The sequence below is a fragment of the Nyctereutes procyonoides genome, unplaced genomic scaffold, assembly GCF_905146905.1.
Source record: "Nyctereutes procyonoides isolate TBG_1078 unplaced genomic scaffold, NYPRO_anot_genome, whole genome shotgun sequence".
NCBI classification, from domain to species: domain Eukaryota; kingdom Metazoa; phylum Chordata; class Mammalia; order Carnivora; family Canidae; genus Nyctereutes; species Nyctereutes procyonoides.
In genome coordinates, this window is record NW_026575125.1 from 35,911,676 (window position 1) to 35,938,042 (window position 26,367).

At 41.8% G+C, this 26,367-nt stretch overlaps 1 protein-coding gene across 2 annotated transcripts; it reads left to right on the forward strand.

Annotated features, from left to right (window-relative positions):
• Positions 1-9,889: 9,889 nt before the first annotated feature.
• Positions 9,890-25,732, forward strand: DDX3X (DEAD-box helicase 3 X-linked). 2 transcript variants are annotated; one of them, XM_055337934.1, is made up of 17 exons: positions 9,890-10,046; positions 12,877-12,934; positions 14,787-14,834; positions 16,553-16,685; positions 17,630-17,788; positions 17,873-17,972; positions 18,372-18,507; positions 19,581-19,666; positions 20,170-20,268; positions 20,371-20,531; positions 21,143-21,287; positions 21,370-21,514; positions 21,717-21,898; positions 21,987-22,104; positions 22,346-22,499; positions 22,810-22,949; positions 23,154-25,732. In XM_055337934.1, exons 1-17 carry the CDS (start codon positions 10,002-10,004, stop codon positions 23,231-23,233), a joined length of 1,989 nt encoding a protein of 662 aa, XP_055193909.1. In that variant the 5' UTR covers positions 9,890-10,001; the 3' UTR covers positions 23,234-25,732. The 2 variants fall into 2 exon arrangements, with proteins under 2 accessions (XP_055193909.1, XP_055193910.1); XM_055337935.1 differs by having other exon boundaries at positions 22,813-22,949.
• The last annotated feature ends 635 nt before the right edge of the window (positions 25,733-26,367 follow it).

Consider the following 26,367-nt stretch of genomic DNA (forward strand, 5'->3'; position numbering starts at 1 on the left):
TCAAGATCAAGTTGTATGAAAGGTAACATATGATAGATTCCAAGACATTCCAGAGAGGAAAGAGTGGGTGGCAGCTGGTGAGCTGCAAGATTTTTCTTTTCATAGAACAATTCTTGTGGAAGAAACAGCATTGCTGCCTTTTTCTATTTTCAGCCCAAAGTAACACTTAACTAATCTAATTATTATTCAAGTGAAGGTGTATAGCTAGCTGCTAACCTTCATCTGCAAGTTTTACAAAACTAATAATATACACTAGAGGATGCAAATGGGTGGTCTGCTGCAAACTTGAATTCACATAGAAGGTTTATAGTTTCAATTTGGACCACGTATACAAGGATATTTACAACATATCTATGAGGCAACAAACCCTCACGTACCCATCAACCCAGCTTAACAACTAGAACATTACCAATAGTCCTGAAGCCTTCTAGCCACACTCATCGCCTAGAAATAATAGGGATGAGCTGCCAACTGTTAAAAAATCAGGACATTTCACCTAAAACCCCAGATATCCAGCTTCTCTTGAAAAACCTGGCACTGCTGGGCCCGCATTCCTGTAGGGAAATAAGGGGTTGGGTCACTCCTCCGGTTCAGCACATCCCACCCTGTGTCTGCTATCTGGCTGTCTTCCTTCATCCACATGACCTGTCTGGCCCTGAGGCATCTGAGTTCAGAAGCCCTGGTATGTGTGTCTCCTTTCTGCTTTCTCTCCTCTGACCCAGTTCAAGACCTCCATTTCCCTAGTTCTGCCTCTGCTTTGGGGCACCTCTTTTCTGGGTGGCGCAGGACCTTTCAGAGGCACTAGGGCTCCACGGAGATGCACAGATGAGAAGAAACTGTCTCAGCCCCCAGTGGACATGAGCCGTGTACATCCTAGTGACCTGTGTACAATCGCATATTATATAAGACAGGCAATAATGGGAATGGAAAAAGGGCGTAGGAACACACAGCAGGCAGAAACTGTGTTAGTCATGGTTCTCCAGAGAAACAGAACCAAGAGGATTGATTGATCGATTGATTGATCTGGAGATTGGTTTTAAGAAATGGGCTCACATGACTGTGGGGCTGGCAAGTCTGAAATCTACAAGGTAGGCCAATAGGCTAGAGCCCCAGGGAAGAGTTGATGTTGCAGCTTGAGTCCAAAGGCTGTCTGCTAACAGAATTTCCTTTTCTTTGGGGAGCCTCAGTCTTTTTCCTCTTAAGGCCTTCAATTGCTTAGATATGCCTCACCTACATTATGGGGGGTCATCTGCTTTATTCAAAGTCTACTGACTTAAATATTAATCTTTTTTAAAAAATCAATTTTAGGGGATCCCTGGGTGGCTCAGCAGTTTGGCTCCTGCCTTTGGCCCAGGGGGTGATCCTGGAGTCCCAGGATCGAGTCCCACGTCGGGCTTCTGGCATGGAGCCTACTTCTCCTTCCTCCTGTGCCTCTCTCTCTCTCTGTCTTAAATAAATAAATAAATAAATAAATAAATAAATAAATAAATATCAATTTTAATTAAAAAAAATATTTATTTGCCAGAGAGACAGCACAAGCAGGGGGAGCGAGAGAGGGAAAAGCAGACTCTCTTGGGATGCCTGGGTGGCTCAGGGGTTGAGCATCTTTGGCTCCGGGTGTGATCCTGGGGTTCTGGGATCGAGTCCTGGATTGGGCTCCCTCTGAGGAGACTGCTTCTCCCTCTGCCTGTGTCTCTGCCTGTGTCTCTGTCTCTCATGAATAAATTTATAAAATCTTAAAAAAAAAAGAAAAAAAAAGAAAAGAAAAGCAGACTCTCCACCAAACAAGGAGTCCAATGGGGGCCTCGCTCCAAGGACCCTGGGACCATGACCTGAGCTGAAGGCAGATGCTTAACCTACTGAGCCACCCAGGCACCCTTCAATGTTAATCTTATCTGAAAAACAACTTCACAGCCACACCTAGACTGAATTTGGCCAGATATCTGGGTACTGTGGTCTGGCCAAGTTGACATATTAAAATTCACCCTCACAGACTGTATGGGTGCACACGTGTGTGTGTGTGTGTGTGTGTGTGTGTGTGTGTGTGTGTGTAGGTTCATTTAAGAGGCAGGAACATGGGGGAAGAACATTTTGTGTGGAGGAATCGTTGTGAACCAGGGAACAGAGGTGGACTTTGTGCTGAGTATGTTTGGAGAATAATGAGCAGTTCAGTGGAGGAGCACAAAGTGTGAGGACAGCGCTGGGGATTGTGGGGAGGGGTGGTGAGGGGACAAGGTGGACAACAGGGGTGAGGAATGGTTGGGGACAGGAGAAAATGGGATTGGGGCTTGAATGGGAGGTGTCAAAGTGTTTTGAACAGGGAAGTGGCACAATAATGCAACCCTGGACTTGAGGTGCCTGCGTGGCTCAGTCCATTAAGCGTCTGCCTTTGGCTCAGGTCATGACCTGAGGGTCCTGGGATCGAGAGCCCCATGATGGGCTCCCAGTTCAGCGGGGAGTCTGCTTCTCCCTCTCCCTCTGCCCCTCACCACCTTACGCATGCGCCTTCTCTCTCAAATAAATAAATAAAATATTTAAAAAAAAACACACAGAAAAACCTTGGACAGACTTGTAAAGGATGGGGCAGAGGAGAAAGAGTGAGGCAGGAAGAGCAGGGAGGAAGTTTCTGGCATAATCAAGAGCAGGTTTGAACAAAGCTCGAACTATCGGGGAGAATTCTTATAAACACGTATATTCTAAAAAAAAAAAAAACCATGTATATTCTGAAAGTGGCACTCCTGCAAGAGAGAGAGATTCCTCCCTACTGATGTAAAGGTAAGTAAGAGCCTCAACGAGGCAGTGGGACAAGACCAGTTGGAGAAGCACAAGGTGGGAAGGAGGAATGGTCTGCTTATGGATCACAGGTAGGCTAGAAGAGAAATGGGAGTCCCAAAAAAATCACTGAGGTTTTAAGTCTGGGTGTGTGAAATGATGATGTGAGATAAAAGCCAGGGGGAAAAAAAAAAGCCAGAGACTCAAGTGGTTTGGGAGCTGATGGGGAATCCTGTTTAGGACTTGCCAAGTTTGAGGTGTAGGAAGGGCCCTGGTTAATGGTGTGTGGGGCCCTGGCTTCATGGGCTGATTTGACCTCCGCTGGTGTCCACCAATTGCCAGGCCTGTCAATGACAGCATGTCCTTGGGTTTTCTGTCTGTGTGCAAGGCAGGGCTGGTTCTCCTCCCTTCTAGAGCCACCGTGAGGATTAGATAAGCTAATAATACGTATGAGGCATTTTAGAACCAGGCTTCTGAACAGACACACAAAACCAGACCATGAAAAATGCAGCTCCATCTTCCCAGAAAATGTGAAAGAAGTGTTTCAAAGCACTTTCCTTGTGGGTCTCCACATTCCAGGAGGGCTCATCTGCCCTGTGTGGGTGGTGACACTCACAATTGTGATGAAACTGAATTTCCATGATAAATCTTTCCTGCCTTTTGGTTCGTAACATTAGGATGGCCAACATGAAGGAAGACTCCCTCGGGAAGAGGGTTCGGGTTCTGCCTAAGTACACAATTCTACATTAATAGAGTACAATGGGCTGGACAGTATGATTTTGACTCCCACTTATAATGTGTAATTTTTTTTTCTATACCACCAGGCAATTCTGACACCGGCTGGGAGCCCTACATTCAAATTCTTTCTGATGCTGTCTCCAGGTAGATCCCATAGGGTAAGGGTGCAGTCCTACATGATTGCCCCCTGTCCCCCACTTCAAATGTCACAAATCCAGATTATTACCTGTGCTTCTGACCAACAGCCACAGATCGGAGCTCCCAACAATCCCCACCTTTGGTTCAAATAATTTGCTGGAGCGGCTCATAGAGCTCAGAGAAGGGTTTCACTTAATAGATCGCCAGTTTATTATAAAAGGATGTAACTCAGAACAGCCAGATGGAAAAGAGATGCACAGGGCAAGGGTGGGGAGAAAGAGAGGGAGGCTTCCACATCTTCTGCAGGACCCCGCCACTCTCCTCACATCCCCACGGGCTCACCAACCCAGAAACTCTCTGAACCAGCCTTTTTGGGTGTTTATGGAGGCTTGTTACATAGGCACGATTAAATCATTGGCCATTGGGGATTGAATTTAACCTCCAGCTCCCCGCCCCCTCCCAGGTGGGCAGATTGGGACCGAGGTCCAACCTGCCAACCAGCGCCCACCCTAAGGCACTTTCCAAAAGTCACTTCATCAACCTAACAAAAGACCTTTATCACTCACTCTTTTCACAGGAAATTCCAAGGGTTTTAGGAGCTCAGTGCCGCGGAATGGGGGTCAAAGACCAAATACGTATTTCTTATTCTAAATCACAATCTCATTGACAGTCCTAGCAAGAGGTCTTTAAAGAAATCAAAATTCAAACGTTGAAAAGGTCTAAAACACTTAAAAAATGATTAAACCTAGCAGCCACCAAGGTCTGTAAAACGACGGCAATAATCACCAAAGTAGGAGGGGGTGGGGGAAATAATTAGTGAGTTTTACAAAGCACAGAGTGCGTAATTCCAACACAGGACAGTGACTGTGAGGTTCTGGCTAAGTTCTGGATCGCCCGAGAGAGAAAGACTGCTAAAGATGCCATTACCTAAGACGCAGCGTGGAATCTTGAAGGCATGTGACCCCTTTCGTTGTATTTCCAAGAGTCCTCCTCTTTCCCTAGACAAGGCAGCCTCGTTGTCCCCGCCCCTCCCGTTCTTCCAGCTCAGAGCCTCCACCCAAGGCTTTCCTATTTATCCTTTGTACTGGCTAGTCACCTTGCACGAACGGAGGCAGAAATACACTGGGTTTTTCTGTTTGAAAATGTTTTCAGCAGTGTTAGTGGTAGTGAAGATACCCTCCATGTAGCTTGGTTTTTCATCTTGCCATCTTTGTGGGAGTAAAGTGAATTCCAGGCCAGATCTGCTACTTGGGAATATAATTGCCCAAATCATGCCTAGTTTTGAATGTACCAGCCCTGACCCTCGGAGAATAAGAGTGTACAGCAATATCTCAAAGTCTAAGACTCTTCTTTTCCCTTTAGAACTTTTATCAGGGGATCCCTGGGTGGCGCAGCGGTTTAGCGCCTGCCTTTGGCCCAGGGCGTGATCCTGGAGACCTGGGATTGAATCCCACGTCGGGCTCCCAGTGTATGGAGCCTGTTTCTCCCTCTGCCTATGTCTCTGCCTCTCTCTCTCTCACTGTGTGCCTATCATAAATAAATAAAACAAACAAAAAAATTAAAAAAAAAAACAAAAAAAACTTTTATCAGCTTCCATAGTAATATCTTCCTAATCACAATTGACCCTGGAAGAATGTAGGGATTAGGGACGTGGATTCCTGACCAGTTTAAAATCCACATGTAACTCTCGCCTGCCCCCAAACTTTACCACTAATAGGTTACTACTGACCAGAGGCCTTTCTGATAACAAACAGTTGATTAACATTTATATAGTATTACATACTGTATTCTTAGAATAAAGTAAGCTAGAGAAAAGAAAACATTAAAATCATAAGGAAGTGGTGCTTGGTGGGCCCAGTTGGTAGAGCATGCGACTTGATCTCTGGATCATGATGTTGAGCCCCATATTGGGTGTAGAGTTTACTTTAAAAAAATCATAAGAAAATATAGGGGTACCTAGGTGGCTCAGTTGGTTAAACGTCTGCCTTCTGCTGAGGTCACGATCCGGTATCCCCTAGGATCAAGCCCCAAACCAGCTTCCTACTCAGTGGGGAGTCTGCTTCTCCCTCTGCCCCTCCCTCTGCTTGTGCTCTCTCTCTTTCTCACACATGTTCTCTCTTTCTCAAATAAATAAATAAAATCTTAAAAAAAATACATTGATAGTCCTGTACTGTAAAAAGATCCATGAATAAATGGACCGCGCAGTTCAAAGCTCTGTTGCTCTAGGGTTAACTGTACTGTAAATTAGCTGGCAGTGGAAGCTGATCTGCTTTATTGGGAGCCCGAAACAAACAAACAAACTCAAAAAGGCTATTACACTTGAAAACATAAAAGGAAACTCAGTGGGCGCTGCTTTTACTTCCATACCTAGTAATTATCCTTCTGATTACAGGGGAGTTCCGCCCTCCCCGAACCTTATTCCCTGTCCACACTAAAGGGAAGGATGGGGCAGTTGGACCTAGGAGACCTTTCCTCTGGACCTTGCAGAAAAACTACTGGTAATCGCGAAGGTTCACAAAAAAGCTCTGAGGTTTCTAGCTCTTAGAATCCCTTTTCCTATCACCTTTCTTCAAGCTGCAAAATAGTCTGATTATCTTTCTGCAAGGTTTTAGGTTTTTTGGGCACATTATTTCTTTGCACCATGATAATGTGATTTCAGTTTCTCTTAGTCTCAGAGAATGGTGATGGAATTTACTTAAAACTATTTGCGGAAGCAAAATGATGGATTTAGATTCCTTAACGTGCCCCATATTACAACTTGCCCAGGGCGGGCATTTGCACTAATTGCTCATCATCAAACATCTATTGGGCAGTGCAAGAGTTGTGACAAGTTCCCTCTTCTCTGTGGGCTCACTCAGAACCGCAGCACAACACGGTAAATGTATCAGTGGCTTAAACAGTGGGTGCATCGGCTTAAACAGTGGGTGCCAGAGCAACTCACTCTGCTAGAGGAGTTAAGACAATGGGGGCAGAGACAAGTGTATACATACTTATATCGACCATGTGCTAATTTCTCACTCCTCGCAAAGCATTTTCATGCACTAGCCCTGAATCCCAACCACCTTTTGAGACAGAAACTATTTATTTTTATTTCTTTTTTTTAATTTATTTTTATTTCTTATTTTTTTAGTAATCACTACACCCAACATGGGGCTTGAAGCAATGACCCCAAGATTAAGAGTCGCATGCTCTCCCGACTGAGCCAGCCAGGATCCTCAAGACATTAACTAGTTTTCTTCTAACTTTATAGATAAGGAAACAGGCACGGAGCTCTCAAGTAAGTTGCCCCCAGTCACACAGCTGGTCAGCAGCGAAGCAGGAATCTGAACTACCAGTTAAAGGATCCGCAGTTTTTAGGCTTTTGTCTGCTCAGCTGTCTCTAGGGAGGGGGGAGGGGGATGGGGTGGTGCAAAGAGTGTATTTGCTTCAACATGGGCCATCAACTTAAGAATGTCTGGGAATGTAAGGAAGTGAGAATGCAAAAATGTTTCCCTGGTTTCAGCTTTTCCTAACCCTTTTTAGGTTACTTCAAATAAAATTTGCAAATGACTGCCATGTGGAGAAGATATGCAAATAACCGTTTAGTGGAAGAGTCCTTCGGAGTGTTATGAAAGTTGGCTCATTTAGCTATCTCAAGTGTGCACATCATACTTTTTCAGAGTGAATGTGTTTGAAGACAAAGCTTTGTATGTTTCCTGGCCTCCTTTCCAATTTGATATTCCAATTATAACATATTGATTAACAAAACACCCTAGTGGTTTGAACTGAGTATGCTATGAGCAGGGGTTAATTGAAAATAGGAAACCGCTGTATATTTTAATTCTTTTAGGTACTCCCATGGTGGTACCCTGTACATCGGCTCTACTGAAATGTAAAACAAGGCCCAGAACCGAGGATATCAGGATATCCCATTGTTGCTATTTGCAGTTCGAACTGTCAGAACTATACCTTTTCAACCTGTTTACCCTGGTCTATATTAAAAGGAAACCGAAAGCAGACCAAGCAGAAACACCTCACCAATGCTCCGTGAGAATTCACAAATGTCAGGGCTGAAAGGGACCCTAAATGGTCGTTAAGCTTAATGATTCTCAAGGGGGGGCATTGTGGATATCTGTATTTTTGGTTGTCACAATGACTAGCACAACTACTGGCATTTAGTTGCCAGGAACTAGGCAAGCTAGATGTTTTACAATGTTGGTCAGTTCCGTGCTGCAAAGAATTGACCCGCTGGACACTCACATAAAGGAAAAAGCAGCTCATCCTAAAGCCTGGAACACTATTTTGCACATAGAAATATTCTCGCCTACTTTCGATGTAACATTGAAATCTCTATGAATGTACTGTAACAATTGAGAGAAAATGTTACTGTTTTGTTTCAACCATTACCAACACTTCCATCATTTTGGAAAAGGTCAGCAGTGGCAACGCTGCTCACCGTACTTGAGTTGCGAAAACACTGTTTCCGTTTGCGTTTGTTGATCACCCTGAGCAGGGGTCTATCATCGCTTAGAGTCGTCGGGCGGGAGCATTCACACATTAAAGTACATCGTTTTGTTACAATCATTTTTATTCTACAGTTAGGTCACGTTTTTCGAAATTGTGTGTTGTCATGTTTAGGTTATATTATCTATGATTTGTTATTTCAGCATGTTTAAAGGGGGCGTTAACAAGCGGTTGTCATAAAAAGGAATGGAGTCTTCTACAGGGTTTATGTAGCCCAGTCAACTCCTTATATAGATGAGGAAATGGAGACCCAAAGCAGTTAAGCAACTTGCCGGGACACAAGTGTTATATTATCTCCCATCTCGTTAGAATTTCAGTTTCAATTTTAAAAATCTGAAAGGGAGAGAAGCTACGTGGTAATTTATGCGATGAGCACTAGTTATTTGAATTCTGGCAGAAGACCCTTTGAGGGATGGTGGAAAACGCTGTATATTATTTAATTCTGTCAGTCTGAAGGTTAGAAGAGAGGGGGGAGAAGCGTTTTTAAGAACCACGTACGCGCGGCTGCTCGCTTAAAGCCGGGGATCTACTAGTCAACACATTTTCTTCTATTTAAGGGACTGTGTCATTGAATCAAGAACTAGGGGTAGCCTGCTTCGGAGGGGGCCACAAGAAGGGGTTCCTCCGGCGGCAGAAACTCATTTCCTCCCATCCCTCATTCACTGCAGGGGCCTGAGGGCCACCCCCACCCCAAGCAGATAACGCCGTAACACGTCTTTCGGCAGGCCCTAACTGCACCTAGCCACAAACACTGCCGACTCTGGGAGGGCCGTTTGCAAGCCTCAGGAGCGCCCCGCGGGAGGAAAGGAGGGGCCTAATGTCGCCGTTGTTCCCACGGAGGGCCAGGGTCCCGGGAGGGTACGCCAGCACCGCCTCAGGTTCAGCGCCTGATTGCCTCATTGTTTCCTCACCGCGGATGAAACAGGAGGGGCTATTGCGTTCCTAGGCGGTGCCCCCGCTGCCTAGGCAACCGAGCAGTTAAGCGTCGGGCCACCAGCCCTCGTCCCCAGATCCCCAGCACTCCCACCCCAGTCACTATTCCCCCCTCCTTCCTCCTCCTTTCCCCCCTCCTCCTTTCCCCATTCTTCCCCCATTTTCCCCTCTTCCCTCTCCTGTCCCCTCCCCCCCACCCCCCCGCATTTCAAGCACTCAATTGAGGCCAAGACTTCCAGCTCCACAAAATGGCCACCGCGATCAACACCTGCGGTCACGTGACCCGCCGTCCTCCCGGCTGCGGGCTTTCTTTTGCTTGACTCCGGTTTCGCGGAGGCTGCCCGAGGAAGAGCAAGGGCTGGTTAATTCTAAGAAATCTCCAGACGCCCCCAAGCCCGAGGACTCAGAGAAAAAAGAACGAGTGCGCAACCGAAAAGAACAACAACTGGGAACACAGGGAGAAAAACAGTAAAGAGGCCTAGGTTAAATTTAAGACCTCCTCGCAGGCGGAAAACGGGACACGAGTTATCGCGAGATCTCAAGAACTCAAAGACAGGCTAGGGTACTAGCGGAGAACAGGGGAACTGAAGCTCAAGGGAACTAGGGCAGCATTTGGCGCGCTGAACTCCAAGGTAGGACGACAAGCCAGGGACGGGACTGAATCGGAAATCACGCGAGGCTTGGACTTAACCAGCGCGCAGTAGCTAGGCAGAAGTCACAGCGGCAGGGGGAGTGGGGTGTGAGAGGGCGGGCCTACGTCTTACGTGCTGACGTAGCAGCCTTTCGAGTGGGTATATTAGATCCGTGGTCGCGCCGTGCGCTCCAGAGCCGCAGTTCTCCCGTGAGAGGGCCTTCGCGGTGATTCTAACATACTCACTCAGCAGAGGAAGACTCCGAGTTCTCGGTACTCTTCAGGGATGAGTCATGTGGCGGTGGAAAATGCGCTCGGGCTGGACCAGCAGGTGAGCTGCAAGGAGCCTACCGGGATGGTTGTTGACCTAACTTGGCTTATGGCGCAGCGCTAACTGGCACTTAGCTCCCATTTCCTGAGTGCCTCAGGCTGGCCAGTGTCAGTGTTTTGCAACTGTGGAGGGACGGGAAGGTGGCAGAAATACTGGTCATGGCTCTCGCTCGGGCCGGGGCTCCGGCCTGGCCCGCGGTATTGTCCCTGGGCCGAGCACAATGGCGGCTTTTGTGTGTGCGTGCGCAGGCGGGTGGAGGGGGAGGGGGTGCGCGCGCTCTCGCCGAGACGCGCACGCGCGAACCTCGACTGGTTAGTGACCCAGGGGTGGTGGCGGGGTGTGTGGCGTGGCGGTGCGCGAACGGGGACCTTTTTGGCCTCTTGGTCTTTCGACTCTCATTGCGCGCGCCGCCTGGATTCCTGTCCCAGAGACTCGGCGGCGTTGGTGTGTGTGTGCGCGCGCGCGAGCGCGCAGCGGCATTGGTGTGCGTGTGCGTGTGAGCTGGAGGGACGCGGCCCTGGAATGTAGGAGGGGGCGGCGCGGGGGGGGGTGGCCTTCGCTCGGGGTAATGGCGGCGGCCGCCTTTGTGTGGGGCTGGGTGGCTGGGCGGCGCTGCGGCCCACTAGCGGGAGAGAGCGGGTCCCGGGCTGGCTAGGGCCAGGAAAGGAAGATGGAATGGCATCTTGTTCCTCCCGGGCTTCCTTCCGTAGGCCTTTTCTCTCAGGCTCAGTTTCCGCAGGGGCCATGGCTTGTTGGGTGCCGCGGCGGCGGAGGCCGCGTTTCCGGAGTGGAAAGTTTTGTGACGCAGAAGATTTCGGGGAGGAGTGGGGGGAAGGGGAGGGAGTAATGGGTCCCTGCGTGCGCGGTGGCGCTGGGCTCTAGATAGAGATTGAACGCGGCGGGGAGACTTCAGGGAGATTAGGGACTTGGAGCAGCTCCTTTTCCTTACTTGATCCAGATAGTCTGTGTGAAGATTTAGCGAGGGTCGCGCGTTGTTTTGGGCGGTACCTCGGGTTGTATGACCGTTCCCGGGTTTTAGTGACGTTTGATCCAGGAATCGGCCGGAGGAAAAATACCCGGAATGTAGCTTGGGGGAAATAAACAGTTTCGTTGTTGACTTGTTGCTGCCTGTGCAGTGAAATTGTGAAATAGGTCAGAACTCCGGGTCTGTCATCTTAACCGGAATCCCCTTTTCTAAAGCTTTCGGGGTAGATTAGAGGAGGACGTATGCTCTGAGCGAGAAGGGGCTATGGGCTTCGGTGGAAGGAGTCTGAATTCCTCTGCAACAGAGGCACCGTGCTTCGGATAAGCTTTTCGGTGGGATGTTTGGAGATTTTAAGTAAACTTTTGCTTAACCACGAACTCCGGAAAAATCCTGAAACGAAGTTTAGTGACACAAATTGATAGATTTTAATGTAGTGTGTAATACATTTGTAGAGATTTAACGACCTGTTTCTCTGGGAGCATTCCCCCCCCCCCATTAATGAATCAGTTACATCCTCCAAATTGCTGACACGTCATATGTTGAATGAAGCACATAGAATATCTTGTCAAGAGCACAGGCTATCCCCAATTTTAACATTTTCTATATAGGTGGTGCCGGTTTAAAAAGATTATAGGCAGGAATGAACCTTATTTGTGATATAATTAAAAAGTAGACTAGTTAGAAACAGGCAGCAAGCAAATTCATAACAAAATTGCAACAATTTAATCCTCAGTTTTACAGTATCCTTTAAAGCTCTCTTGCCCAGTGTAAAATTAACAAAACTTGTACTGTAGCAAGTGCAAAAGGAATATTTGTTCCCGTTGGGCTTTATTTAAATATCAGTCTTTTGTAACAGAAAGCAGGCAACATTGTTTGCTAATTCAAAGTATGGAAGCGAGGTGCCCAAAAGTCTTAACCATACTTAATTTCTTTTTAAGATTTAGCATCTGCTTCCAGTTTTCAGTGACTCCACTGATGATGCTTGCAATTTGACAGTATCAGTCTTGAGCTTTTTTAACAGAAGACTTAACGTCACCTCTGTGACATCAATACTGTGTGATTTGGTCTTTTGTGGCTTTCTTAAAAAAGTGTCTCTTTTGACACAGTTTTTCCCCCTGGTATTGCTTGCAGTAGTTTCTGGTTAGTCGTAACAGAATGAGAACATAGCAGATCTTTTTGTAGAATATTTAGGTTTAGAGCTTCCAGTGAAGGAGAGTAGAAATGGAGATTAAAAGTAGTGAATTGTGTTCTCTTTAAAAACATTGAATATCATTTGTGCCATTTATGTCCAAAGTCTTCTGAACCTAATCTCAGTCTTGAAAATGAGAGAATAAATAGGTAATATCTACTTAGTTCTTAAGAGTGTTCCCATAATTAAAAATGCTTGTGCAATAATTAGGGGTAAAAGGACAAAGAAATGGTCAGTTAAAATTTGTCTTTTTAAAAGCGTGCTCCATAGGCTTAAAATATTCCAAGTAGAAAGTTGGCATTGGAAATGTCAAATATGATTGGAGTAAAAAATGAATTCCTTTGCCTATTTGACATTTTAAAATAATTTTAGTTTCTTGGAACTTTTACCATGGAAAATGTTACAGGGAAAATTCATTTTTAGTCAAATGACTTAAATTTGGATCCAATTTTTACCAGGTAGTAGCATCCTAGTGTGCTGGTTTCTAGAGTATAAACAGTTACTGCTATTTTGTGTTTGCTTAGACAAGTTTCACATCAGCCCCATTAAGCAGGCAGGGCAACTAGGGTTTATTCAATGTTAGAGGACAGGACTAGTTTTCTCTTAGTGTAATATTTCAGCACACGGGCTGCTAACCATTTAAAACTCTCTTCTAGTTTGCTGGCCTAGACCTGAACTCTTCAGATAATCAGAGTGGAGGAAGTACAGCAAGCAGTAAGTAAACCATTTTATGGATTTCTTGACTATTAGAGCTTTAATAATTTAGTGTTTCATTGGACTTACTAGAAGCATTGTGGCCTTTTGATAATAAAAGGGTCTCAGATTCTTGAGTACAATCATTAAAAAGAACTTGATAGGGGGAGCCCAGGTGGCTCAGTGGTTTAGCGCCACCTTCAGCCCAGGGCGTGATCCTGGAGACCCAGGATCGGGCTCCCTGCATGGAACCTGCTTCTCCCTCTGCCTGTGTCTGCTTCTCTCTGTGTGTCTCATGAATTTAAAAAAAGAGAACTTGATACAACGCACAAATTATCTTTGGAAGAGTTTGATTATGTCCATTATGAATCTCTAGCCCAACTTAAAGAGGTTGTGGGAATGTGTTTATTCCTGTTACAGTGACTTTACCAGAATTAAATCCAGTAAAGGGAACATTCAACGTTGGTTAGCTACAGCTAACCGTTTCCTGTGACGAACATGAGACTTCATGATCGAACAAGGCTATACTGAATCTTGAGATGGTGGTTAGGATTTTAAATGCTGAATTAAATCATTTTTTTTGAAAAGTTAGGTATAAAAGTTTTATTTCAATTCTGTTTTTTCAGAGTTTTTTTAAGATTTGTTACAGATTAGTATTAAGGTATAGGTGATTTTTTTGAATTTATTTTTTTTAAAAGATTTTATTTATTCATGAGAGACACAGAGAGAGGCAGAGGGAGAAGCAGGCTCCCTGTGGGGAACCCAATGAGGGACTCCATTCCAGGACCCTGGGATCATGACCTGAGCCAAAGGCAGCTGCTCAACCCCTGAGCCACCCAGGTGCCCCAGTATAGGTGGTTTATTATTTGGCAGTAGACCTGCTTCAGATTCCTTTAGGTCAAGTCTCTTTCTATAATTCCCCCACCCTGCCCCAAAGGAGGCCGGAAATGGATATAGGCTGTAGGATGTGGAAGCATTAATTTTTTTTTTTTCCAAGCACCGTTAGGTGGTAAAGGATGTGGCCTCATTTTTAGGCAAGAAGGGCCTCACTGGGGGCATAGAGTTACTTGGTATTTTTTTATATTTCATGTTATTTGCCATGTTAAAAGATCTTTTAAGAGTTGATCATCCTAATAGAGATCTTTAATATTTAATTCAACCCAAAAGTTGGAAAAGAAAGTATAAAATTGCGATTTATTAGTACTAAAGCAGGTTGGCTTTCCTTTACTTGGTGGATATACATTATTTGCTTTTGCTTCTCATCCATTGTCTAGGTTGTTGTCTTGCCTGCGTGTACAGAACAACAGTTGACTATAGACTCCTCAAACCCCAAGTTAAAATTAAAACTCTCAGTTCCTTGAAATTCTTTCACCTTTGCAGTTTTTCCTTAATATGTATAGTCTTTTTTTGGGAACTTAACTGGATGGAAACAAAAAAGCCTCTTAGTGTCTAATTGCATGACTTTTTACAATTGTTTTAGGTTGTTATGGTAATATTTATGTTGTAACAGTTTCTGTTTATGACTGTTCTCTGGAATAATTGGCCTTTATTATTTTATTTTTTTTTAATAATAATTGGCCTTTAAAAAAACTTGTGTTACATTAACCACTAGTGGCAAGTTATATTTATTTGTGGATTTCAAGATAAGGATTTTTATTTACTAAAACTTTGTCCTCCCCTTCCCTTTTTAAAGTTCTTAAAAAGCAATAACCATTTAAAGTAAAAACAGATTCGTTTTCTCCCTCTCAGTCAGACTGGAAGGCTAGATCCTAAAAAAGTTTTTTCCAAGAGCATTTTTTAGTAGCCTGAATTTTGGTAAAAAGCTTTAACTTGAAGTTTTGGCTTTTAATTTTATATATATATTTTTTTCTAGAGGGGCGCTATATTCCTCCTCATTTAAGGAATAGAGAAGCTACTAAAGGTAAGTCAAGTAACTTGGTGGACCTAATTCTTGTGTTTAGAAGTTGAAGCCTAGGGAAAAATGAGGCACTTTGGGAAAACTCCTCTAAAGTCATGCAGTGGAAAATTTTCTGTTTGCTATGTCACATTTCTTTGTGGCCAAGGGCATGGTTTTGTACAATTTTACTGGTGTTGTACTTTGTGATTTGTGTTTATAATTATTTACATCGTGATTTCAATTTGAAAAAGGTGAGTAGGCATCCTACTATGTAAACCAAATTGCATGGATAACCCAGTTATTTGTGTTTTGCAAAACTGTCGAAAGATGGGTTATTGCAGAATAGTTAACAGATTATAAACAGATCATAACACTGGGCATGCTCCCAGGAAGTTGGGAGTGACTCTCTGGTTTCATCTCCTTGGGCTTAACTGCTTCATTTGAAAAGTTTTGTCTGAAACGTATCACAACCCCTGGTCTTTAATGGTTATGTTTGTAATGTAGTGATAACTAGTAGATAATTCGTTATGGGACGATTGTTTGGGTGCTGTATATTCATAAAATAGGTGATTTGAGGCTTGGAGGAAAAATGAAGTTTTAGAAAACTAAAGGTTAAGGGAAGATGCTAAGACAGAATTGGAAGGGTGAAGAAATCCCAGAAACTTGGGGTTTGCTGTCATTCCTTCATGTGCATGTTTAGTCTTTATAGTAGCTTCCCTGTCCTTGGTGATAAATGGCTATAAAATCTGTATTATAATTTCTTAACTATAGTATCATTGTTCCTAGTTACTGCATATTTTGTCTTAGATTCTCTCATTCTTAAAGTGTTCTAGCTGAAATTGGCTCCATACCTATTTAGTGCTTTTCCCTCTTGATTGCAGTGAGAGATCAAAGGGAAGAGGCAGTATCAGAGGTTTTAGAACTGGAAGAAGGCTAGACATGTAATTCAGTTTTCTTATTGCTAGCTAAGGCTGTCGATCACCTGACTGGCTAATGGTAGAGGCATTAGGCTGAAGGAAAGTAACTTATAAACAATCTCTATTTAATGAAGTGCTATTGAAATTAGTTTAAATCCTCTACTACTAGTCTTTAAACCCTCTACCTGTTGGGCTAATTCACACATTTTTCATTCTCTGTTGAATGTTTATAGTTGTACCCTAGGTATCTGCCCACACCAAAAGTGTAAAGGGATGAGCACTTCCCTTTTTTTCTAGATATTCCTGATTCTTGTCTGAGAGTATATTTCATGTGAACAGAGCATTGCTCTACTTTTTTACTTTTGAAGGTGGAAAATCCTGTATCAAATCAAGTAATCTGACACATTTAGGAATGCAAATAAACATCACCTCTAAGAAACATTGAAGCAGTGGTAACTGTTTCCTAGTGTAAACTTGTATACATCTATAAAATGAATGGTAATTGTGGTGGACTTAAAACATTTTTTTTTATAGGCCTTTTTAGAAGTGGTATTTTATTCATTTATAACACTTGTAGACTGTCAAATTGCTCCATTTAGTGCACAGTATTTTCTAGTGGAGAATTAAAAATCTGAACAATTTTGTGTGCCATTGTGAACCAGCTCTAAATCTTGTTTGTCTTCTAGTACCATGATAGGAATATTTCCATTATCTTTCCAGTTCACAGAGATAAGATAGTAGTAGAGGGTTTTAAATTCAGAGACCTAGGTATTGTAAACTTCTGATTAATAAAAAAATGGGTTTGCTTTTTTTTTTTTATTGAAGGATTCTACGATAAAGACAGTTCAGGGTGGAGTTCTAGTAAAGATAAGGATGCATACAGCAGTTTTGGATCTCGTAGTGATTCAAGAGGGAAATCTAGTTTCTTTAGTGATCGTGGCAGTGGATCAAGAGGAAGGTAAGTGATTTTTATTGATCTTTGTGTCTTGTGTATGCAATTCAGGAATTGGTCTTTAATTTGATGAGTACTCATTCTTTTACTCTGACCATTAAAGCATGATTTTTTTTCCCTTAATAGACCACCTATTTGGATGTTAAGCATTATGTCTATATAATCCTATTTTCCTAGTTATAAGAGGTCTTTCTTAACTAAATTGAACTTGTTATGTAGAAATTAGATGAGAATAAGAATGCCCCAGGTGTAATGAAATCCGTTACTTTTATATTTCTTTAGTTTTATTTATATTTAAAGGAGTAAGTTTAGTGAATGGCCTATGGTTGAGATTTTTTGTGGTTATTCTATATGACAATTTTAAACACCTTATATTTTTGATTACACAAGTGGTGAACTGACCTCATGCGCCTAATAGCTGTGGTTAGTCCTGTGTGTCCTGATTTTTCGCAAACAGGTCTAAAACTAAAAACATCTTTAATTCAGGTAAGGATTATTTTCTACCTTTTATCCAAAGTCTGTCACACAGGTAAATTGATTGTCCTTTTAAAACAACATTCTAGTATAACTGGGACAATTATTTGGTGTGCTGTTTTCTTCTCTTTCCTACCCCTAAAATATTTTTGGATGAGAAGTTTAAATAAAGGTGTTATGTGCTGATAGCAGATATTTGAGACTTGGTTCTTAATTCCAGCATGTATGAGGCCTGTGTAGGCTGTATAATTTTACAGAAATCAAGGATACTTAATTTTGAAAGTAAAGCTAAGTAAATGACACATATGATCTGATTAATTAAAGGGCCTTATTTTCAAGAGTAAGCAAAATTGACATCCTTGAAGTTAGCCATAATGAACAATTCCACTTCTCTTTTGGTACAGTTGTAGTTATAGATACAGGAATCTGATAGTGGTTAAGTGATATGATACTGATAAGTTCGTTATGCTATTCAGGTTTGATGATCGTGGCCGGAGTGACTATGACGGCATTGGCAGCCGTGGTGATAGAGGTGGCTTTGGCAAATTTGAACGTGGTGGAAATAGTCGCTGGTGTGACAAATCAGACGAAGATGACTGGTCAAAACCGCTCCCACCAAGTGAACGCTTGGAACAGTAAGTTTTTGAAATGTATATCAATTGTGAGTAAAGCCTCATTAGCTAATATAACAAGTAAACTTACTACTCTTTTGATTTTAGGGAACTCTTTTCGGGAGGAAACACTGGGATTAACTTTGAGAAATATGACGACATTCCAGTTGAGGCAACAGGCAACAATTGTCCTCCACATATTGAAAGTGTAAGTATTTGTGCTTGAGTTGTTAAGACACAGAGGGGCGTGTATAAACTTTTCCACAGCACATCAAAATGAGGTGGGCTTCCTAAAAGCAAATGCAGAGTGTGCCTGCTTTATTTTTTTAGTTAATTAAAAAGATGCCTCATTGGTTATGGAAAGGGGAAGATTGAGTTCAGTGTTAACATTGCTAATAATTGGAAATAGAAATACAGGAAGAACCCCGACTTCTCCAATGTGTATTGAGCCTGGGGAGGTTGACTTTTCTCAAAATAGGTCTTTTCATTTAAAGCAGCTGTAAAGTACAAATCAAATTGTTAGGAGTTTTTCCCCCATATTATTCGTGTATAGTAAAAGTGGCTCCAGATAGCATTTCTACCTATTTAACTCTGAATTTCTTGACAGTTCAGTGATGTTGAAATGGGAGAAATTATTATGGGAAATATTGAGCTTACTCGTTATACTCGCCCAACTCCAGTGCAAAAGCATGCTATTCCTATTATCAAAGAGAAAAGAGACTTGATGGCTTGTGCCCAAACGGGTAAGTTTACTTGATAGAGTAAAAAATTGTCAAGAATACTGTAATTAGGTTTGCTCTTGTAAAACTAGTACCAAGAAAACACATGGGGTATCTAAGTTTCATAAGGGAAACATGAGTCCCAGATGTAGCCTAACTGGTATTCTTTAATATGGGCATGCAGTACTTGGCTTGGTATTTCTTGTCTTAGACCTTTGGATTTTATGTTATCACTAGTATTCTCATTGGGATGTCTTGGGGAGCCTATAGAAAGTCCTCAGCCTGGAATTACTGCAATAAGGATAGGTTATTGTCTGTGCATTGGTGGGAAATGAGAACTATTAATATTATTGCATCTGGAATAAGGATAAGAGTATAGAATAGTCTGTGATCCATAGGAATGTGGCCAAGGGAAAAAGATGCCTTTGTGGGAAAGGAGCACCTCCCATCTTTTGGGAATGGATGTAGTTAGAGCCTCTAAATTGAGTACAAGTTTTGCTATATTGGTGAGTTTGACCAATATGAGAGTGGCAAATCTCCCATCCCCATTAAAAAAGTATAGTAATCATTTGGTAGTTTTCCTACCCTATGGAAGTGAGAATGTCATCGTTTGTACACTATCAGTACCTACAAGGAAGTGTTAGAAATTGACCTCACTTTTGAGGCAAAATTGCTGTTTTCTTACACATACAAATGCAAAGAAGTGAGTTAGGTATCCTTCTATAAGGGAAGAAAGTAAACAAATTTGGTTTTATGGGTCATGTGGTCTCTATCGCCAATTTGCTCATTTTTCCTGTTGGAGTGTGAAAACACCGATGGACTGTAACTTGGGCATGGCGGAATTCCAACAAAGCTTTATTTACAAAGATAAATACGCTGGGTCTTAGTTTCTTGACTTCTGTTACATCTGACCTACGGGTGGGTCAAAGAAGTCACTTCTTGGTATTTTTAACTTTGGTGTTATTTTTTAGAACATTTATTTGGGTACAAAGTAAAACATTAGTAATAGGGCAGTTAAACTCATCTACCAATACTTATTAAAAAATAATGAGTAGGTTTTTCTGTGGTTGAATTAGATTATGCTTTCTCTTAAATAGGGTCTGGAAAAACTGCAGCGTTTCTCTTGCCCATCCTAAGTCAGATTTATTCAGATGGTCCAGGCGAGGCTTTGAGAGCCATGAAGGTAAATATTGTTAAATGGGACATTATTTTTAAAGTAAGCTTTATGCCCAACTTGGGGCTTGAACTCACCACCCCAATTCTCTACCGACTGAGCCAGGCAGGTGCCACTATAAATAGGACATTATAGAACTTTGGAGGTAGCTGCTGAGAGTTCTTTATAAGGAACTTTGTACTTATTCCAAGTTACTTAATGAGAATGAATTTTCAAGTGTAATCAGTGAATTACAGAAGGGAATTATGTTGTAATAGTTTTTTTTTTTTTAAATATTTTTTTCTTTATTTATTTATGATAGAGAGAGAGAGAGAGAGAGAGAGGGCAGAGGGAGAAGCAGGCTCCATCCACCGGGAGCCTGACGTGGGACTCGATCCCGGGTCTCCAGGATCGCGCCCTGGGCCAAAGGCAGGCGCCAAACCGCTGCGCCACCCAGGGATCCCGTTTTTTTTTTTTTTTTTTTTTTTTGATAAAGAATGTTACAAATATAACTTCCTTAAATTACTTCTTAGGAAAATGGAAGGTATGGGCGTCGCAAGCAATACCCTATCTCCTTGGTATTAGCACCAACTAGAGAATTGGCAGTACAGATCTATGAGGAAGCCAGGAAAGTAAGTATGCATTTCATGGATTATTAGCTTTCTCATTGATTATAATGAAATATTTTATGACCATGTGAGAGTTGGCCTTGAAATTGATAAAATTTCTTTCAGTTTTCATACCGATCTAGAGTTCGACCTTGCGTGGTTTATGGTGGTGCTGATATAGGTCAGCAGATTCGAGACTTAGAACGTGGATGCCACTTGTTAGTAGCTACTCCAGGACGACTAGTGGATATGATGGAAAGAGGAAAGATTGGATTAGATTTCTGCAAGTATGTTAATTTTTAAATGCATAAAATGTAGTTTTTTAAATTACTGGCCTTTAGTGTGTTTTTTTAAATATAGGATTGCTTAAATTATGGATTCTTTTTAAAAAAGATTTATGTATTTATTTGAAAAAGAGAACAGCATGAGCAGTGGGGAGGAGGAAGAGGGAGAAGCAGACTCCTTGCCTAGCAGGGAGACCTGGACAGGGCTCTATCCTAGGACTCTGGGACCATGACCTGTGTCTGCCTTCAGACACTGAGCCACCCAGGCACCCCTGGTCATTAGTTTTGTAGTTAATCAGCATTGTTGACATTTTAAGATTTGAAAAGTGGTTTTATCTTAGTCCTCTTTTATAAAAAGTTTGCTAATTGTAATTTTAATGTCGGAAAATCAACAAGCTTTTAGTAGAGGCTGAGAATGACCAGATTGGGACAGAGTGAAAAGTAGTAAGTGCTAGTTTTGCTGTGTGCTTGTGAATGATGGCCGAAATCCTGGGCTTGGGTCTTGTGTACATGCGTCCAGTCATGCAGTATGAGGGATATAACTATCAAAATGAATATATTAATTTTAATAACAGTTACACTAAAACTTTTTCCTTAAATTCTAAACTTGACAGATACTTGGTGTTAGATGAAGCTGATCGGATGTTGGATATGGGTTTTGAACCTCAGATACGTAGAATAGTTGAACAAGATACTATGCCTCCAAAGGGTGTCCGCCACACTATGATGTTTAGTGCTACATTCCCTAAGGAAATACAGGTATTGTTTGATGCTGCAACTTTTATTTACTTAGGAATTTGTTGATCTCGGTGGATAATAAACATTTTTTTTTCCCTTTCAGATGCTGGCTCGTGATTTCTTAGATGAATATATCTTTTTAGCTGTAGGAAGAGTTGGCTCTACCTCTGAGAACATAACACAGAAAGTAGTTTGGGTGGAAGAGTCTGACAAACGGTCATTTTTGCTTGACCTTCTAAATGCAACAGGTAAATGACAATGTTAGCATCATTCTAGTGGCTTAGGTAGTAATGAGAATCCGCTTGGATCCCCTTTACTGCTTTTCCTCCCCATTCAGAATATTCTGTTAAAAGCCTGGCTTTTTATTTACTTCTATTTGCTTGTTTTACTAAATGTAAAAAGAACTAAGTCCCTATTAGTGACAAAAACTTGGTAATTTTTCACAATCAGGCAAGGATTCACTGACATTAGTGTTTGTGGAGACCAAAAAAGGTGCAGATTCTCTGGAGGATTTCTTGTACCATGAAGGATATGCTTGTACCAGTATTCATGGAGATCGATCTCAGAGAGACAGAGAAGAGGCCCTTCACCAGTTCCGCTCAGGAAAAAGCCCAATTTTAGTGGCTACAGCAGTATGTATAAAGACCTTCTCACTTTTGAGTTCAGCATGTTCAACTTCTGGCTTTAAGTGCGCCATGTATAACAAAAGTTATTTTCCAGGTAGCAGCAAGAGGACTGGACATTTCAAATGTGAAACATGTTATCAACTTTGACTTGCCAAGTGATATTGAAGAATATGTACATCGCATTGGCCGTACAGGACGTGTAGGAAACCTTGGTAAGTGTTTGGTTACTTTTGATGATCTGGTGGTTTTTCAGTGGAATGCACGCAGACAAGAACTTTCCAGGATCTTAAATCTTAAGAACTCCTCTGTTTCTGAGGGATGTGGTTAAAGTCAGCGATACAAGTGACTTGTAATCTCTTTTCTTGGTATTCTACTTAATATTCTGTGTAGGAAAGTAAGAATACTATGCTTTTGTGGAAGACCTTAACAAGTACTTTTTTGGAACTGGTTTAGGCCTTGCCACCTCATTCTTTAACGAGAGGAATATAAATATTACCAAGGATTTGTTGGATCTTCTTGTTGAAGCTAAACAAGAAGTGCCATCTTGGTTAGAAAACATGGCTTATGAACACCACTACAAGGGTAGCAGTCGTGGACGATCTAAGAGGTAAGGCAGCATACAGGTGGTATATAAAGAGCTGTGTCCACAGTTCACTTTTTTAGTATTTAGTTGTGTGGGCTTTGTATTTCTTGGTTGGTTGCCTTCATCCTTTGCATAAGAGGCATCGGAAGGGGTTTACACAGTTAATGCCAGCTGTTCATGGCTACAGCCTTTAAGATCACTATTAGGGAACATAGGGCTGGATAGGGAGTCATTTGTATTGCAAAATTGGAACTTGAACCCTGGGAAATTTAACAAGAATTGGGTTATTTGGAACTCCTTCCCCCGTGAACCACCAGCACATTTGTCGTTGCAGTAGTAGGTTTAGTGGAGGATTTGGTGCCCGAGACTATCGACAAAGCAGTGGTGCCAGCAGTTCCAGCTTCAGCAGTAGCCGTGCAGGCAGCAGCCGCAGCGGTGGAGGTGGCCACGGCAGCAGCAGAGGGTTTGGTGGAGGTAATGTGAATTTCTAACCTATCTTTGGGGAAGGGCTTCTTCCTCCTAGTCGTGTTTTTCAAAGTGTAATTAAAAACATTGCGGAAGTTCGACCCTATAGATTGCTTTTCGTAATTTGACATCAAAGTATTTAAAGAAGGGAAAGATTATGTTGAACAGTGGATGACTTAATTAATTTCTCTCTTTTTTTAAATCTCTCATTAGGTGGCTATGGAGGCTTTTACAACAGTGATGGATATGGAGGAAATTATAACTCCCAGGGGGTTGACTGGTGGGGTAACTGAACCTGCTTTGCAGTAGGTCACCCTGCCAAACAAGCTAATATGGAAACCACATGTAACTTAGCCAGACTATACCTTGTGTAGCTTCAAGAACTCGCAGTACATTACCAGCTGTGATTCTCCACTGAAATTTTTTTTTTAAGGGAGCTCAAGGTCACATGAAGAGATGAAAGGAACAATCAGCAGCCCTGTTCAGAAAGGTGGTTCGAAGACTTCATTGCTGTAGTTTGGATTAACTCCCCTCCCGCCAACCCCCATCCCAAACTGCATTTATAATTTTGTGACTGAGGATCATTTGTTTGTTAATGTACTGTGCCTTTAACTTTAGACAACTTTTTATTTTGATGTCCTGTTGGCTCAGTAATGCTCAAGATATCAATTGTTTTGACAAAATAAATTTACTGAACTTGGGCTAAAATCAAACCTTGGCACACAGGTGTGATACAACTTAACAGGAATCATCGATTCATCCATAAATATTATAAGGAAAAAAACTTATGCGGTAGCCTGCATTAGGGCTTTTTGATACTTGCAGATTGGGGGAAAACAAACAACAAACGTCTTGAAGCGTATTAATGGAATTAGTTTCTAATGTGGCAAACTGTATTAAGTTAAAGTTCTGATTTGCTCACTCTATCCTGGATAGGTATTTAGAACCTGATAGTCTTTAAACAAGCCATTCCAGTCATGATGAGGTGATGTATGAATACATGCATACATTCAAAGCACTGTTTTCAAAGTTAATGCAAGTAAATACAGCAATTCCTCTTTCAATGTTTAGGCAGATCATTAACTATGAGCTAGCCAAATGTGGGCATATTATTACAGGGAAAGTTTAAAGGTCTGATAACTTGAAATAGGTTTTTAGGAGAATTCATCTACTTAGACTTTTTAAATGCCTGCCATAAATGAAATTGAAATGGTAGAATGGCTGACCACAGCAATGACCAGCCCTCCTTGGGGCCCTGGGTGATTTTTGGTCTAATAACGCATGCTAGTGTTGATGTTTTTTGGTCAAGAGGGTATGAACAGGAAGAATTAATGCAGCAGGCTTTATTTTAAATGCCGATTCACATTACTCTGTTCAAGCTGCGTTGAGATGTTAAACTGGCTTACTATAGACTTTGTAAAAATGGCTCCAGAAGAGTAACAAACTGAAATCTTTGAGATCACACAGGTTGGAAATATGTACATAACTGCACAAGGTGTCAATTCTGCTCTACAGTGCAGTTTTAGTCAGTTTTAGTTGCATAGGTTTCCATTGTATTTATAGTCTGTTTATGCTAAATCTGGCCAAAGATGAGCATTGTCCACCACTAAAATGCCTCTGCCACTTTGAATTCTGTGCTAATTTTGTGGCCAGAATGCGGTGATCAAAACGCTCAATCTTTTTACAGTGGCATAGGAAGATGGCAAAAATTTCCTAAAGTGCAATAGATTTTCAAGTGTATTGTGCCTTGTTCTAAAACTTTTATTAAGTAGGTGCACTTGACAGTATTGAGGTCATTTGTTATGGTGCTATTTCAATTAGTCTAGGTTTAGGCCCTTGTACATTTTGCCCATAACTTTTTACAAAGTACTTCTTTTATTGCACATTCAGAGAATTTTATATATATGTCTTGTGTGCGTGTCCTTAAACTTCCAATCTTATTTTGTCTCTTGGAGATTGTTGAACGCAGCTTGTCTAGGAAGGGGATGGGACTAGATTCTAAAATTTATTTGGGACCACGGGAATAATAGTTGGGAAGAAAACTATTTGCACACGACAGATTTCTAGATACTTTTTGCTGCTAGTTTTATGTAATATTTATTGAACATTTTGACAAATATTTATTTTTGTAAGCCTAAAAGTGATTCTTTGAAAGTTTAAAGAAACTTGACCAAAAGACAGTACAAAAACACTGGCACTTGAATGTTGAATGTCACCGTATGCGTGAAATTATATATTTCGGGGTAGTGTGAGCTTTTAATGTTAAGTCATATTAAACTCTTAAGTCAAATTAAGCAGACCCGGCATTGGCAGTGTAGCCATAACTTTCTGATGTTAGTAAAAACAAAATTGGCGACTTGAAATTAAATCATGCCAAGGTTTTGATACACTTGTCTTAAGATATTAATGATACACTTCAAAAACACTGATAAGAAGTGTCCAGATTCTCAGATGTTTGTTGCGTGAGTTTTGTTTAGTTGTGTGTATTTTTTTTTTCAGTGAATGTCTGGCACATTGCAATCCTCAAACATGTGGTTATCTTTGTTGTATTGGCATATTCAGTGACTTGTACATTCAGCGGCAGCATTTAAGCAAGTTTTATCAGTAAGCAATATTTTCAGTTAAATAAACGTTTCAAAAAATCACATAAGAATGGATTTAAACTTGCTGAATGTAAAGATTGAACTTCAAGTCACTGTAGCTTTAGTAATTGCTTATTGTATTAGTTTAGATGCTAGCACTGCATGTGCTGTGCATATTCTGATTTTATTAAAATAAAAAGTTGAACTGCACAGTCTCCTTTGTTGTTGTCAATTGTGGTTTATTATAGGTGAAAATAAAGTTGTGCTCTTGCCTGAAGAATTGTAAGGTGTAATTTTTTTTGGTTTGCCGTCCAGTGCTAATTTGGAGATGTCTCTTGGAGACAGAATTACTCTGATACTCTAAGTATGTAATAAAAGATGAAGTTGGCCAAAAGGGTTGGAATAGATGGGAATCTAAGATTCTTAGTGGTATACAGCATGTATTGCAAATTGTTTTGTACTTTGAGCAGTTTGATATGGGTGGGATTCTTTGTTCTTTGAAGCACTTGATATGAAGGTCAGCTTGAACAGTGGAAGTTGGGTAAAAATCTAATGTACTAGTAATCCAAGTGCAGATGAACACGTAGGGATCAAGAATGTATTTGGGGTCTGGGCAGGGGAGCTCCTAGCTGGCTCAGTGGGTAGAACATATGCAGTTAAGTCTCTCAGGGGTGCGAGTTCAAGCCCCACACTGGGCGTGGAGCCTACTTCTAAGTGAAATTTGAGTCAGGGTGATAGACCTGGCATAGGCACCCTTTCTCCCTTTATTTGCTGGCCTCCATTACCCCACATTGCGGCCAGCCCCTAGTACTGATTAACAGGACATGGTCTGAATCAGAACTGGA

Excerpts from the sequence above, each read along its gene's own strand:
- DDX3X (XM_055337934.1), top strand. The coding sequence starts at position 10,002 with ATGAGTCATGTGGCGGTGGAAAATGCGCTCGGGCTGGACCAGCAG. Across the intron at positions 12,935-14,786 it reads TGGAGGAAGTACAGCAAGCA|AGGGGCGCTATATTCCTCCT; the intron begins GTAAGTAAACCA and ends ATTTTTTTCTAG. Across the intron at positions 14,835-16,552 it reads GAATAGAGAAGCTACTAAAG|GATTCTACGATAAAGACAGT; the intron begins GTAAGTCAAGTA and ends TTTTTATTGAAG.